The sequence below is a fragment of the Podarcis gaigeae genome, assembly GCF_964106915.1.
Source record: "Podarcis gaigeae genome assembly, chromosome: 4".
Lineage (NCBI taxonomy): Eukaryota > Metazoa > Chordata > Lepidosauria > Squamata > Lacertidae > Podarcis > Podarcis gaigeae.
In genome coordinates, this window is record NC_139677.1 from 61,998,429 (window position 1) to 62,015,316 (window position 16,888).

At 38.0% G+C, this 16,888-nt stretch overlaps 1 protein-coding gene and 1 long non-coding RNA gene across 30 annotated transcripts in view; one reads left to right on the plus strand and one right to left on the minus strand.

Moving 5' to 3' along the window:
• Positions 1 to 16,888, plus strand: part of ROBO2 (roundabout guidance receptor 2) — an 800,601-nt gene that overhangs the window by 634,729 nt on the left and 148,984 nt on the right. For all 29 annotated transcript variants that reach the window (XM_083735907.1, XM_083735912.1, XM_083735908.1 and 26 more), the window contains exons 3-5: positions 4,372 to 4,529; positions 5,560 to 5,680; positions 12,558 to 12,696. In XM_083735907.1, the coding sequence (XP_083592033.1) occupies positions 4,372 to 4,529; positions 5,560 to 5,680; positions 12,558 to 12,696 (418 nt within the window). The remainder of the gene's footprint in view (positions 1 to 4,371; positions 4,530 to 5,559; positions 5,681 to 12,557; positions 12,697 to 16,888) is intronic.
• LOC310843907 lies at positions 8,117 to 16,720 on the minus strand. The gene is made up of 5 exons (XR_014563767.1): positions 16,679 to 16,720; positions 13,295 to 13,414; positions 12,128 to 12,428; positions 9,784 to 9,832; positions 8,117 to 8,176 (listed from the first exon to the last, which is right to left on the minus strand). It is a non-coding gene; the product is annotated as an uncharacterized lncRNA (long non-coding RNA).

The window sequence follows — 16,888 nt, forward strand, 5'->3', positions numbered from 1 at the left end:
CCATTTTGATTTTTCTTGGATAAATAAAGACAACTCTGAGGGTTGTACATAATTTGCTACAATAGCTTACGGTTGTGGGGTGGGAGGGCAAGTGGTAGCCCAATGATTATTTTATGATACAGGAGGACTGGATCCTTCGCATTCTCCTGAAAGATGGCTTGAGACTACTTATCATCTGACAGGGGATTCTCCCGTCACTGCTTGCCTTGGTGCCTAATCTTCAAGCAGAGTTTCCCAAGCTCTCTTTCTGCAAGAGTGACAACAAAGCAAGGTTCACCTTGTTCTAATTTATTAGAATATTATGTGGTAAAGTGGTGAGATTGCTAGAATGACTCAAACCACTATGTTTGGTTCATACCTAGAGTATCATACTTAGAGACAATTTTATTATAGAGATTAAAAACTCAGTTTCATAAAATGAGAGGACCAAAACAGTGTATTGTATAAAATACATCTGTTATTTTAAATATTGATGTGTGTGTGTGCACGCACACACACGCACACACACACACACTATATTTTATAATGTATGTATATGGAATTTAGAAAACAGTCCCTGTAATATATTTGTGGAGATAGAAGGAGAAACCAGGCACTGTGGCAAAAGAATGTAAATTATCCAAAATCTCCTGACAGACCTGTACTTTCCCCTTCTAGCTTAGTTGCTTTGACCATAGGCTAGGGACTCATGGGACACAGACCAGATTGAAAACTAGAAGCAGACAGATGGTTATTTGTAATCATCATGTAAATGTAAATCCTATTAAAATGTGTTTTCCCCCTTTTCTTAGGGTCTGAGAGCTTTTATGGTAGAAGGAAGGATTACACTATGGATATATATATTAATGATTATGCCCCCCTCTTTTACTTCACCAAAAAACACTCAGACTCATTTAAACAAATCATCAGAGTCACAGAGGAGAAAATGAATTCCCTTTCTATAAAATTCCTAGAGTTTACAGACATTAGTTTGACTTGGTCTGGATTTGGGCATAAACTGGCATATTTAGTGAGGAGTTGCTTTGGTAGCAAGCCTTTCCCCCTGTTGCAGCAGGTGTTTTAGCTGCAAGCATTTCTCTTCACTATACTGTTGCAACATGAAGCTTTCAACCATTTATAAACTTTTACATTTCAAATGAAAACGGAAAATGGTACTTCAGAAGTATATGCATTCTTCATCAGAGAAAGACCTAGAATGCTACAATTAAATTTTGTCTCGAGCATTATTGTATGTGTGCTGTAGAGCATAATATTGTATCTCTTTGAACCATCCAGTGTGAGGCTGAAATAAATGGTTGAGGTCCATCATCACTTCCTTGACTGATTCTCTGCCTACTCTCAGATGCTTCCAATCCCAGATGAAAATGGCCAAACTGCCATTTGTTTAGCTGTGCACTTATTCTCATCTCCTACGGAATGTCAGAATATCTGAAACAGATTATACAGCAGTTCTTTGGGGAGCGTCTGGAACTTTGACATGTCAACTGTATCATATTTAAAGATCTATTTGAGGGGTTTTTTCTCTACATTTTAGCAGATTTCATAGTATGAAAAAATTACCTGGTACTGTATAGAATATAAAATCCAGTAACCTAGTTCACATCTTTCAGGAGAGCCTTGCCTGAATGGTGGAGGAGAGCTGAAACAGCCTTTGGTCAAAAGGTCCTCCCTCTGTCATCCCTGCAGTCTCCTATTATTCCGCCCAAGGTTATTCCAACCTACTGATCTCTCATTACCAGAATGGGAAAAAGTACAAATGTGCCTATCTAAAGTGTAGTTTTCCATTCCTAATGAACAGCAGGCCTGCCAAAATATGATGACTGCAAAGGATCGTCTTATACTCTCTAGTCTCTGGGACTAAGCTCCTTGCAAACAGAATGAGTGGTCACTAAATAGAAATATTACGCAAACATATCAGGATGAATGTTCAATAATCAGGCTATTTATTACATGCCTTTTCTACATTCTAAAGAACTGCAGTTAATTTCTTGTTACAGGTAGGTAGCGGTGTTGGTCTGCCGTAGTCGAAACAAAATAAAAAAATTCCTTCCAGTAGCACCTTAGAGACCAACTAAGTTTGTTACTGGTATGAGAAGTGTGCATGCACATGAAAGCTCATACCAATAACAAACTTAGTTGGTATCTAAGGTGCTACTGGAAGGATTTTTTTTTTGTTAATTTCTTGTTTGTTTGAGGATTGCCTTTCCTCTTTTCAGATGGAACACAATGCAGACAGTTCATGGTCCCAGCCCAAAGGGGTTTATAATCTAGATTGTGGGCAGGTGTCAAGGATTACAGTGAGTAGAAAGTGATTGCTTGATCACTGACAGAAGATAGTAGAAAAAGCATATCCTGATGCTAAAATTTAATTATCCTAAAGTGGGCATGCCAGTGATTATGTAAATAATCCAGAGGCCAAGTAGAGTTTAGAGATCAGTGTTTCCAGTATTGTAACATGCTGGGATTGGTGCTTGACTTTCTGTGTAATTTTTAAATTGTACTTTTTGATCCTGAATATTACCAAACTTCCATTTGTGAAATAAACTTTTTTCCCTCATTATTTTCTCACTTTCTGTGTTTGTATACTGATATACACAGAGGAATATTACAGAATGGAAAATTTTGTGGATTGTCATTGTTGAATATGCTGGCCTTCTGATAGTGTATTTCTTACTTCTGTGTTTTGGATATACTTTGCCACATTCTGTGCTCTTCTGTGTTAGGATATCATCATTCTATTTTGTCTCCAAAATTAACTATTCCTCACTCTTTTCTTTCTTTTCTATCAAATGTGAATTCTTGACAGATGCAAATATATAAACTTGCTTTGTTATGGGAAAGATTTGTATAATATGCACCAGTCCAGAGGATGCCTTTCATTTGAAGCTTTAGGCAAGAAAAATGTGGGAAGAGGGTTCTGAAATATGCCCTTCACCCTGCCAGATGTGTTCCTTTAGAGAAAGTGGAGTTCTTGCCAGAATGATTTTTACGCCAATTCTTTTATTTTTATTTTCTGCGTCTAGACATGGTGTACATAAACAGCTCCTTTTTATATTAGAAACTAAATTAACCTTTAATTAGTTTCTCCCTCTCTTAGGATTTACCTGTGTGCCTTGAAAATGCTAAAACGATAAGCAGAAACCCATATCTGTAGCTGAGAGCCAGATTTATATGCAGGCTCACCTCAACCCATTCAGTGGCTAATCCTTGTGCATATAAATTTTATCCTTCCGTGTAACACACGAAAATGGGAAATGTGCAGTTCAAAATGTTAAAATGGAGCACATTTTATTAACAGCAAAAGCAGTAAATTAAATCTGCTTATAAGTGAAGAGTGAACATTTTTGCTGAACTGTTCCAGACTGCTCCTTTAGTGAGACACAGGCTTTTCTTGATTTCTCAGAGGGCCCTTGTTTCACTAAGGTGAAATCTGTATTAAAACAGTAATGAGCCTCTTGCATAGTTGAACTACAAGAGAGGAGATGCCCTAATTTTTAGTAGCTGATTTTGGAGCTCTCTTCAGTTCTGTGTTGTTAAGGGTGGCAATTAACCTAGAGACTGAAACATGCATGGAAGAATAATGATAAAATAATATCATTTCTGAACACTAAAGTCTAATCCCTGTGCTGTGACATAATTTCTATAAGAAGGTAGTTCCCTAAACTAGTTTTCCAACAGTTGAGAGTAACCTGCAAGAATTTTCTCCCTTCTGGTCACAATCATAGCAGCAAAGATAAAAAGTGAGAATATAAAAAGCATACCTTTATGTATACCTAGATCTTGGCATCCTTCATAAATTGTTGTTGCTGTTTGTTTGTTTTTATTATTATTATTATTAACCAGTAGAAGTAAAACTGTGTAGTGTGTCACCTCATCTTTTGCCCAGATGACTTTAAAGTGACTTCTGTGGATATAGGTGCCAGTTGAGAGATAGGCAAACAGGATTTCCAAAAGGTTGCAAGCAAAATCCAGCATGCTGTTTTCCTTAATGAAAAGAATTCAGTGTCAGAATGGCAATCATACTATTGGGGTTTTTTGTCCTCAGAAGGTCGCATTGGCCAGATGTCACTTGGCAGGTGTGGCTGCAGAATTAAAAAAAAGAAACTGGGTGTGTATGTGTGCATTTATATGAGAGATACTGCTACAAAATACATATGCATAGCCTGTACTCATATGCTGAGAATCGGCCACCTATGGAGTCATATTTATTTCTGGTATAGTGGCTGATTGGGATGGATTTTTTATAATGCATGTTAAATAGCCACCAAAGAAATTTTGACCAAGATTTTTTTTCTTTGCCAGTATGTTGTTATAATAAATCTTCTTTCTTTTTTCTTCCTCTCTTTTATTTATATATTATTTTTGTATCAGTGCTACGAGATGATTTCCGACAAAATCCCACAGATGTTGTTGTGGCAGCAGGTGAACCAGCTATTTTAGAGTGCCAGCCTCCTCGAGGACATCCTGAGCCCACTATATACTGGAAAAAAGACAAAATCCGAATAGATGACAGAGAAGAGAGAATCAGTGTAAGTCTGTCCTACTGAAATGGAAACCTAAAAAACACTGATCAATTTGCTAAAAAGTGAATCTCACTGTGGGTTTTCTGGTAAATTAGAGCATTTAATTAAGCACTGCGGCTAAATAACTGAGTGTGGGAGAATCACAGTATGGACAGCGATGCTCTTTTTTTTTAATTAACATCCATGGTTGGCCTCTTCTCATAAGCATTTTTCAGGTGGAAGGGTGATCAGAAAGTTCCTTTTCCCATCAATTGTCCAGTGAAAGTGCACTTGTGAAATCCCTTTGTGACCAAAAGCACCAAATATTTCAAAGACACTTGAAAGAACAGAGGTCACCAAAGTGTCCTGCTATGCCCCTTCACAAATTTTAAATACTGTATTTTTTTGCTCTCTAAGACGCACTTTTTCCCTCCTAAAAACTAAGGGGAAGTGTGTGTGCATCTTATGGAGCAAATGCAGGCTGCGCAGCTATCCCAGAAGCCAGAACAGCAAGAGGGAGCGCTGCACAGAAATCCCTCTCGCTGTTCTAGCTTCTGGCTTAGCCGCGCTCTGTCCCTTCCCCCACCACCTGGAAAAGCCCGCAAGAGCCGCACTCCCTTTAAAGAGCCGCGCGGATCATGTGTGCGGCTCTTGGGGGCTTCTCCCTGAGGAGGGAGAAGGGCAACCGGTCAGTGACGGGCTGCCCTTCTCCCTCCTTGGGGAAAGCCTGCAAGCACTGCACACACGCTCCACGCAGCTCGTGAAAGGGATTGCTGAGCAGAGCCTGGGATGCATACAGGCTCTGCTCAGTGCTCCCTTTAAAGAATATTTTTTTCTTGGATTCCCCCTCTAAAAACTAGCTGCGTGTTATGGTCAGGTGCTTCTTATGGAGCAAAAATTACGGTAATCTTACATGAAGAATAGTGCTTTAGAAATAGTAATTACATTTGCTAATATTTATAAATATTGCTACTGGTGTTTTTCTTTTCATCATTAGTTATATGAAACCGCTTACAGTGTGCTAAAACTTAGACTTTTTTCATTTTTTCCCTGATAGATAAGAGGTGGAAAGCTTATGATATCGAACACAAGAAAGAGTGATGCTGGAATGTATACATGTGTTGGCACCAATATGGTGGGAGAACGGGATAGTGACCCAGCAGAGCTCACTGTCTTTGGTAAGGGAACTTCTGAGATATTTGCTTCCTTCTGTTATTGAGCTGCAGGCACAAAATATATATAACAAAGTTAGCTTTCTACTGTCACATCTACAATAATGGAGAATTGCCCACCTTAGTTTATGGCTTTCCCACACTGAATAATTGTTTTCTGATAAGTAAAATCATAATCCTGCATTAGCGTTTCCATTACAGGTACTGGATTAAGGTTAGGACTTACTCAGATCCACATAGTTAAATTAGATAAAACCTTTTATCTTCCTTTGCACTGATGGAAATATAGTGAAATATTTCCTTGGAAACAATGTGGATTGCTGTCTGAAAGTACAGAAAATCCCAATGAATTTTGCTAAAGGAATTTAGTGCTAGAAATGAAAATTGTTTGTAAATGTAAATTGTCTATCCGAAAGAACATTTTAGTGATCATCATAGTATATATTCCTCTACACATGGGAGTTTAATCAATGTCTTTATTTTTCACCACTTCTTTAAAGTAAAAGTACACATTTTAATCCCACAAAATAGTTTATTTTGGCAGATCTCAGTTTCTTTCATTCTTCAAGCTGGCCAGAATTGTATTCAACTAACTTTTTCTCAGAGTAGAACCATTCAGATTAATGGACCTAAATTAGTCATGGCAATGAATTTCCATGGATCTACTCTGATCAGCTTGCTGCCTTGTGGGACATCTTTGGGAGAGGAAAAGGCTAAGAAGTAAACGCTACTCAAATTCAGAGTGGAGTGGACAATTCTTCTGGCAACTTCTGCATCCAAGCTGGTGCCAAATGTATTGCTCTGTTTTTCTTTGGACCACATCAGTGAGTCCAAGAGCGGAGTCTTGTCATCTGAGCTGTCTAGGGCCACCATGCACACTGCCCAGGCTTGTGCCTTGGAGAGGTCACTTTGGTGCTGCTAACACAGCAAAACCAACGCAGGAGGCAGCAGTTGTGAGTTACCAGTCTCTGCAGCCACAGCAGGCACTGTGATTCTCCAGTGGTTTGACTTCACCCTTGGAGGTACACTGCATCGTCTCTCAAGACAGACGGATGCCAAGAACTCTGAGCAAAAGTTAGTTGACTACAACCCAAAGACTTTCTCTTTACTAGTAATTTATCAGACATTATTGTTTATTTAATATGCATTTCACCCAGTGGGGTTCACTAGGAGTAAGTCCCATTAAACTTATTAGGACTTCTGAGGATTGTACTGGGCTGTAGCGTTGGGTTTGTATTGTAGGAAACTCACATTTAAATTCTGCGTTGACTCCATGGTAGCCACTATAATAGCATTAGAGCAAATAACTTTAGATAAACTTTTTCAGGACTGAAATTGTCTGTCCCCGATATGCACTGTTTCCCTTGAATGCTTCTTTGGATCTCCATTGTACCAGTACAAAATCTGCAGAACTACACTCTTTGGTTATCTGAAGGTAGATGAAATAGGAATGCTTTGCAACCTCAGGAGTGCATAAACATTCACGTCTGTCAGGCACTGGATGTAGAAAGTGGTTCATACAAGAGAATGGCAAACAAGTGTCTGTGAATAATTTGGTTAACTTTCCTTCTTCTGGACCATGTAGGCAGGAAGAAGAAACAGTATCAAAAGGAAATGTAATGAAAATATGTACTGTAAGCCCACAACTTATGCACATTTAACTTGTGTGCATTCATCTTTACACACTTGGCAAAAGTTTTTAAAGTGGGGCAGGCATCTGGGGGAAAAGACTTTGGCAAGCTTGGCAATCCCACCTGCCATAGCTATGGGCCAACATCATTATTATTAGCCAGGCAAGCATGTTTTGCATTTTTCTGAAATGACCCCTTGATGTTGGGCCAACATCAATTTTCAGTATGATTCACACATTACATTTTTATATTGGCTTTACCTAGTGACTTTTGCAACATGATAAAATTATAGAACATGGGGAGGAGGCATTCTAATTTCCAGTTAAAATGCATTTTACTTGATTTATAAGTCCCAATAAGCATGGACCTAACACCATGCTGTTTGTTTGAATTACCACACATTAAAAAAACAAAACCCCAAACCTACCATTATCATGGCAAGTCGTGTTTGCCTGTGTTTTGTTTGTATCTGAGATGACATTGCTTTCCATGAGCAACTCACTCTAATAAGGATATGGTAAAATTTCACCATGTTGGCTGATGAGTTTTCTGACTACTTGAGATAGTTTTATTAATGTGCTTAAGCAGTAGGACCTGCCATGAAGATGCTGAAGTTAACCTGCCATGGAAGTGCTAAAGTTAACACTAGTAATTGTTATTTTGGCTGCAGGAAGTCTGCCTTAAGCAACTCAAGGCACTTAAACATTCCACCTTAGGTGTTTAATATTGATTTAAATGCCTTTTTCTAGAAACCCAGACCTGTAAATGTTGGTCATGTACTTAAAATAAAACCCAGAACAGGAAATTAAGGTTGGTTTGTGTGGGAAACTGAAAGCATTTAATAACATTTCTGGCAAGTCCACAGAAAGTGCTGAAAGAGATAGACAGAAGTTAATTAGTCATTTGCTGATTAATCATTCTTCTTCCTTTAAAACATGTGAAAAAATGCTTTTGCTTTGTCCATATCCTGTTTTAAATGTTTCTACATATTGGTTTTCAAACATTTCCAGGATTCAATCCCTTATTATTTTGGTCTTAAAATGCTCTCTACCTAAAGTCAATTTTGGTGTGTCACTCATAACTGATCTCTAGGTCCCCATGCTGTGAATTTAGCTTCAGGCATTGCTTCTGGTGAAACTGAGTAACAGTAAGTAGGCTGGTTAACAGGGGTCCTGTGGGAACAGTAGGGAGGTCAGGACTAGAATTGTACATAAAGCATTTTTCTCAAATAGCATTGGACTAAAACTTTAAATACACTCAACAAAATAAAAAGAGAGAAATGGGGCTATGAGTACCCATACTTAAGGAAAATGTGATTTTCAGAATCTTCTACCAAGATGTGATCTTGATTGGATAATGCCCAATGCAAATTTTCTGTATGTTAACAAGCAGCATTGTCAGGGCGTATTTTTAGTGTGTAAGTGTGGAAATTCTACACACCCCTCTACTCTAGTAACCCACTACATATATGGGAAACCCAAACTGAAATTAAATATATATGTTAGAAATGCATCTAAATATCTAATATGTATCTGTCCTAAATACATGTTTTTATTCACAAAAGCAACATGATACACAATGCATCATTTATGTTGTTAGGATCCCTATTCTTTAAGTTATGTGGATGTACATTGTTAAGGACACAGAAATCCAGTATCAGTTCAATTGTTATTTTCTCTGAGGTAATGGAGAAAGTTTCTTAGACTTGTAGTTGGCTGATTTTTTTCTATAGAAAGTAACATCCAAAGATGCTCTTAGTTGTCTATATACTGCTTCATTATAGGTAGTGGATTGTAGCCAATAGTGGCTTTGCACTGCTTGTGCAAGGTGTGGTTGATCCTTTCCACCAGCTGCAGCCTTCTGTATCCTGTCCTACTCTTTCCAGGGGGCATGGGGGTGGGGTAGGCGCTCTATGGATAGCTGTTTGAACCAAAGGTGAGACTGTGCCAGAAGCCTTGTAAATGCCATCTTGGTAGTCAAGATAACTCTGAAATAAATTGGTGGTAGTTGTAAATATGAGATCACCTATGTTTATGCACTTGCTATGTTTATGCTAATTGGCTGGCTTTGGCGTTAGGCTCATCTGTGGGCTTGGAGTGCTGGGCTCTGGGCCCAGAGAAGGAAGCTGTCTGTAAGACTTGGCTATTTGCCACCTATGCCGTCATCAGCCAGGTGGAGTAACGGGAGGTTCTGGCCAAAGTGACATATGATGCTTTGTGTATAAAGAATGTATAAAGGTTTGCTTGGGTGCAAACAAGTCTTGAACACCTCTCCTTGCTTCGTTTTGGTCCATCCTGAATCTGTAACGGGAGTGGGGCTTTGAAGGCTGTGTTGTAAGTTTACTCTTCCTTATAATAAAGCACTAGAATTGATCACTCTGGTGTTTTTGACATCCTTCACCAATCCATTTGCAAACCATTCTTTTTGCCCTGCAGTTCAGAACAGCTGTAATTGGTGAAAATCATGTGCAAACCTTACCTGAGTGGAAGTGCTTTCCATGAGCACAAAGCTCCCATTGGATAAACTCCTATATATTAGAGCAAAAAACGTGAAAAAAGATAGCTTTGAGTCTGTGTATGCTAGAATAAAACAGCCCTCAATCCACCAGTTTCTTAGAGCTTGTTCATTAAATTTAGACAGAGTGACGATTTGCAAGGTTTCCCCCCCTTGAGGTGTATGGTGGAAAAGTATCTGAAACCATCATATGTTCTGTCAAAGGACTGCAAGGCATGTATACAAATAAATAAGTAAGTAGAAAGGCTAAACTATGGGTCACCAGCTTCCAAAGGTGGCCAAGGATTTTTCCACTGATCAAGATAGGATCAATTTCTGGAAGCTTTACAATCTTGCATTAAGTAATATATCTACATTCTATCATACAGTACTTTTAAAAAAGGAATTTTCTCTGGGGCAGGATTAACTCAATAAGTCACTATTTAAACTTTCATAAAGATTAAAAAAAAGTAAAGAACATTAGCGCTTTCATTTAACAGCAACTGGCACTAGTAATTTAGTACTTTTTTACTTTTATATTCTTTCCACTGTTTAGAGGCAACATACACACTTCCCTATTCTTAGCAGCCTCAAATAATTTAAATAAATAATTAAATTGAAATTATTTGAAATAGGTATTTATTAAAATAAATAAACATCATGGCAAGCCATAGGCGTTGATAGTAACTACATCTCTTTTCATTGGTAGCCAAATTGCACAGGACCACATGTCAAATTTTGTGTATTTTTGTTCTGATACATTCTTGTTGTAGAGAAATGGTATATCCTAATTTTAAAATCAGATATTTGCTGGTTTATTTGAGGAGTATTACTGCTCTTTTAATTTCAAACCAGATTTCTCTGACACAATGGTGGTAGAAATAGTAGCAGCTGAAGTAGCAGCTGCTCAATTTTTTTGTAGTAACCTGCTTTATTTTCAATACTTCCTTTTTGCATTGCTTTTAGCATTTGGTATCATGCATACACACCTCACCTCACCTGAGTCTAAGGCAGAAAGATACTCAAGTGAGCAGCTAATATCACATCACATTTTTATCACATTTAACATTCAAACTTGTTTTTATTTTAATAGAGGTCTGTGATCTCCACTGGCATTCTCATAGCTCCATTGTTTCCAATGGGCCTTCAGATAAGGTCCCGTTGTTTTCAGTGGGAATTCTTATCATTCGTTTTAGTATGTCTCCTGGCTGTGCAGTGATGTAAACTATACATTTTGGAGAGAGAAAATGTAAATACGGCTGCTGGAGGTGGGGGGTAGAAATTGAGCATTCTAAGATGTCTCAGATGGGCAGAGGAGCAAAGGGATTTGTGTCCTCATATTGAAGAAGGAATCTGAGTGAACTTAAGAAGGCACTTTACCCATGGGGAACTTTTGAGTTCATTGGTGGGAGCTTCATGAGGGCTAGTAAGGAATTTCCCCACTACTTTATATTTTTGAAAATGTCCTGCTCTTGTATGTCCTGTCAAGTGCTGTACCATAACTTAAGCCTCTGTGAATTTATTAATGTGATAGGTAGCAAACATTTATAACTACAAGCAAAGTTTATTCAAAGTTATAAAGGTCATAACAGCCATAGTCCAAACAGCAGACATGACATATAACTGTGACCTATTTTATTACCCTCTTCAAAAGCTTTTAATATTCACACAGAAACAAAGTCTGAGAGTGTTCATTTTTTACTCAGCTAAAGCTGATAAAATGGCTACGTTATACATGTTATCTATAGCTATGATTTTAATTTATCTGTTGAATGCTGTTGACAGAACAGCAATTATAATTATGCTACCAAAATTTATAGGCAGATTTTTCAAAACAGCAAGTCATATTTCCAAAAATCTGCTATGAAATTAACTTAACTGAGTGATGTAAGACAATACTTTATTTAGCACACACAAGAAACCAGTATTCTTTTGTCTCCTGAGAGATTAACATTGCAAGCAAGTTATGCAGGTGATTCAAATCCAGTTAATCTTGCATAAAGAATGTTAATTGCTTTGGTAGTGGCATTCATTGTGATCATTCTATAGTAGTATAATTAGCTATTGGACAAACTCACAATACTCTCTGAGAACACAACTTGGGAAATTACTATCTTTTTCCTGGAAGTCATACAGAAAATAGTAGAGATGGTGCAAAATTAAAATAATGAATACTTCGGTTTGCATGTCCTTGGTATCTAGTATGCACTTCTGTGATTGTTTTCTTGCAAGCTCTTTATGGTTAAAACATGCAACATATTGTGCTTTGCCTTAAAGAAACATGTATTTAATTTACCCATGGTCACTGGAATAGTTAGAGTTGACTCACATGGCTACCTGAGGTGGTAGCAATCAAGAGATGAAGCTTCTGCAATCACATCTTGTCTCCATATATAATATAAATGAACACATTTATCATGCAGTAACTGCAACTGTTTTTGATTGCTTGGGTTTGTGAAATGGCCATAGCAAATACCTAGCTTTTTCCATTTATCCTGTACAAGATTCCCATGTGCTCAGTAGAGTCCCATTTCTGTCTTCCTGTCAGAGCACAAATAACTTGTTTGCAGAGAGGCAGGAGTTCAGTTTGGAGACATGAAAGGCACACCTGTCATTCCACTTTATGGTTTCTAGTGGGAGAAGGAGAAACAAGGCTCAATTGAGCATACAGGCACTATGTTTGCTGAGGACTGGATTGTTCCCAAAGATTTGAAATTGAATAAAGCCAACTTGTTTAATTTGGAACTCTTGTTTTCAAGAACGACCCACATTTCTCAGGAGACCAATCAACCAAGTGGTTTTGGAGGAAGAAGTTGTAGAATTCAGATGCCAGGTACAAGGGGATCCTCAGCCAACAGTGCGTTGGAAGAAAGATGACAATGACTTGCCAAGAGGAAGGTATGAAAAACACTAATTGCTATTCTCCTTTCTGGTGATTCTGATTGCTGTACTTGATCACATTAATCAGAAAAATGTTTTGGACTTTAGTTGAATGCTGCATTTTTATTGCCTGTTGAACATGTGCTTCCACAGTACAATGTTTTTGCCTTTAGGCTGACAAATATGAATGAGCACAGAGCTCTCACCATTGAATCCAGTGATGAGGAACCTCTAGCCTGTGGATCAGTCTTGGCCTGGCAGATGCTGTTGTTAAAGTGACAGAGTGTGAGAGGCAGGAAGTTTGCAAAAGTGATTGTGTTTGGCTAATTAATCAAACATGGAGAAATATAGGCAAAATATGTGTTCAGCTATGTCCGTGAGAAACATTGGAGAAACACCACACAACCACTCCCAACTTTAATCATAATGCTCAGGCCTTCTCTGAGTGTTATCTTGTGAATGTAGCCCTAGGTTACATCTGGTAGTTAAAATTTTACATGCCTAAACATCAGAGCTAATTTTATACGCTCATACGTACAGTACTTCCTTGTGGGTGGATCCCATCCCTCTTTGATTATATCTGTAAAGAGGTCAGGAAAGGAGCCATGTCATTTACCTGTCCCACATTGTGGTTCTTTACTTTCATTTCTGGAACAACAAGAATACAGCAATGAGCAAGAAGCATTCATGCCACCCTGGGGATGCATGAATCAGATGAATTAACCACCAGTGTTGCCTACAACAACATCAGACATATTCATTATTAAGTCAAAGCAAATGCAAATCCTGAAGAGAAACTATTGGAAACAGATTAGAGCAAAATATTGTTCGTAACATACATATATTTATTGTTTCATTTGCATTTTTTTCTTTACATTTATAGATCATGAATAAATATCAACAAATTCATAATCTGTTTTGAAAACATAGTGGCATTTTAAAAACAGTACCATGCAGAATTTATGCTCTGGCTGGTTACAAGGTTTATTATAGGAGTAGCCCATTTGAATCGGTGACCCAACACAGCATGCATTTTGTCAAGGATAAAAATACCTGGTGCAGCCAAACCTTGGTTTTCGAACGTCTCGGCTGCTGAACATTTTGGAAGCCGAACACCAAAAACCCAGAAGTGAATGCTTCTGTTTTTGAACGCACCTTGGAAGTCGAATGGCTTCCGAGGCACGTTTTTCACCCCCCCCCCCCAATTGACTTTGCAGTCAGCTCATTGATTCTTGGTTTCTGAACATTTCGGAAGTCAAATGGACGTCCGGAACAGATTACATTCGAAAACCGAGTTTCCACTGTATATATTGTTCTAAAAAATCTGCATAAGTTTAAACCCACAATACCTCACAAAGACAAGGAAAATGTTTAATCAGGTATGACTCATGTCAAACTACTGTAGGTAAACAGGAAATTGTTAGATCACCAGCTTGTTACCCATGACTGAAATAATAGGTTTTACAATTGAAAGTTGCTTTAGATCAGGCATAGGCAAACTCGGCCCTCCTGATGTTTTTGGGACTACAACTCCCATCAACCCTAGCTAACAGGACCAGTGGTCAGGGATGATGGGAGTTGTAGTCCCAAAACATCTGGAGGGCCGAGTTTGCCTATGCCTGTTTTAGAATGTAAATTGTAAAATACAGGCCAGATTCTGGCCGCCAGAATATTCCAAAGGTGGTCAATCAAAGTGGTTAGATATAATTCCTAAAGTGTTTGGACAATGTAAACTGACTAGTAGGAATGGTGTGCCTCTTCAAGTAGCTTATTAATGTGACTAGTTTTCTTTTTGATGTGTGTTTCATGCAAATAGGACTGACACATTTATATTGAAGGGCAGTGAGGTTCCTAAATGATGAAGAGCATCCATAACGACTTCTAACTAAATATGGCCAAAATCAAGTCCTAAATCTTCTGCTTTATTTAGGCTTAGATATGGAGCCATTGTTACTCTCTGATATGCTGTGGTATGGGTGATGACATTTCTTTGGCTTAACGTTTAATAAAATTTGATTAGGGCTTGTGCAGCGTTTCATGTTTTCAAATTTCTAGCAAAGCCTGAGAGACCAGCTGCATAGCCTGTAATTATGTAGCAAGTGATACAAGATTTCCCTCCCCCCTTAAGAAAGTGGAAAGATTTTCAATTACAAGTTAAAATTTATGACATGCTGTAATAAGTGTTTAAACCTTTACATGGAAGAAGATAGCAGTGCCAACTCTTGTGAGACTGAGGCTACTGCACTGAATGCACACATTTGTCAGTTTCTTTAAAAATATTGCATGGTTCTTTTTTGTATTACTACTATGAGTAGCTTTCTCAAGTTCAGTAAATACCCCTTTAATGAAATTACAATCTGTACTTGTGAGTTGCATGTACGGACATTTTCTGATTAGATAAGTATTGGTCTAAGGCAGAGCCTTCCAATTTTTTATGTTGGTGGCCCACTTTTTAAACATGCATTTTGCGACACAGAAATTCAGTTTTACTATGGAGGTTAAACTAACTCCTTTCCAAGCATTTGCACAACAGACCTACACACTGCAGCTGACACACTAATGTGTCGTGACCCAGTTTGGAAAGCTCTGGTCTAAGGAATTGAAATTGGCAAGCAACCATACCACACAGGAGGAAAGAGGCGTGATTGTAGCTTACTATACTGAACAATCACTGTAGAAATACTAAATAGCAGAATTGTGCTTTGCGTGCTTAAGTACAAGAACAAACTTTCTAGGTGATATCCAACATTAGTCATTGAACTGACCCATTGCAATCAATATACTTATCCACTGATCTAAGTGGGTCTGTTCTGAGCATGACTTGGCTGGGTATTTCCTTCTGATTCCCTCTTCCACCTCCCAAGTTTGAAATTGGTTTAACTTTGAAAATAGGTCATAATGACTTAACAAAACAAACAAAGAACAAAGTGAATAAGGTGAATTGTCTGCAATTATAAATTATAAAGTCAATTAAATGTTCCTAACTATACTATACAATAAATAATAAATAATCATGTTTCTGTAATTTGAATGGAGGCAAATCATCTCAACTGTTATCCTATTTTGGGGTAACATCTTGACCCAGCACCAAAATTTGCATGTTGATAGTGCTTTTGGCTTCACTGCAGATGCAGAAACTGAAGGGTATCAGCAATAACCAAGGCATTATTTTCACACACACACACACACACACACACACCCCAGTCAACAAAGTTTTGAATTCATGATGTAGATGGAGCCAAAGGAAATCTGAAGCCAACTTCAGGCTGTTCTAGCAGTCTGTAGTTGTGGTGAAGAGACCCTCCTATTTCCTTTACAAGGATGGATGAAATGGAAATTTGGGTTATGTTCACCTTTTAGAAATTCGCTTCTTCACATATTTTCATGGTGATAGCATGGGAAAACTGAAGTGAGTTCTCAACTGGCATAATAGTGTAGCAATTAATATATTTTATTTTATATTTTATTTATATACCTCCCTTCATGTGTAGCTCTCAGAGTAGTTCACAACATTAAAAATACAAAATAAAAGCATGGAATACACAAGAAAAGAACAAAAGAAACCCGCTAACTAATAACTACTGCTTCACCACATCTCAGTCTAAAATGGTGATGTCAAATTGCCCTTAGATTCAAAGAGTTTCAGCAGAAGCTACAGCTTTATCCTTTAAGAGAGGGATCTCAGATACCATCATTTATCACCTAGTCACCTCAAGGACCAATTATAGCAATAACTATGTGTGCCAGCCTTTTATTGTTTGGACACTTCAGCTACTCTAGAATTCAGTGACTGCCACTGTTAGCTGGAGTTAGTAGCAGAGAGTACATTACTTTGCTATTAAAGGAGTGCCATTGGTTGCCTGTCAATTTCCAGGCACTTCAGGGATTTCTCCTAAATTTCAGAAATCATTGTGTTGTCAGCTCAGTCAATAGCTATTGGGGCAGTGGGAGAATAATTACTCTGGCTATTGTAGTTTTCATTAAAATGTGTTTTAGCTACCTGAAAACTTGCCATCCAAGACAGAGACTGGCAATATTTCTCTAAAGACAGAAATGATTATGACATCACCAAACAGCGAAGTTATGACATCACTAAAAAGCACCCACAGCAACTGCTGAGCTCTTTTTCTGGTTTTCTTGACAGCTCTGCAAACATCTCTCACCTTAAGGTGAGCAAGTTGAAGTCCTTAAACAGGAGGCAGATGGAGGT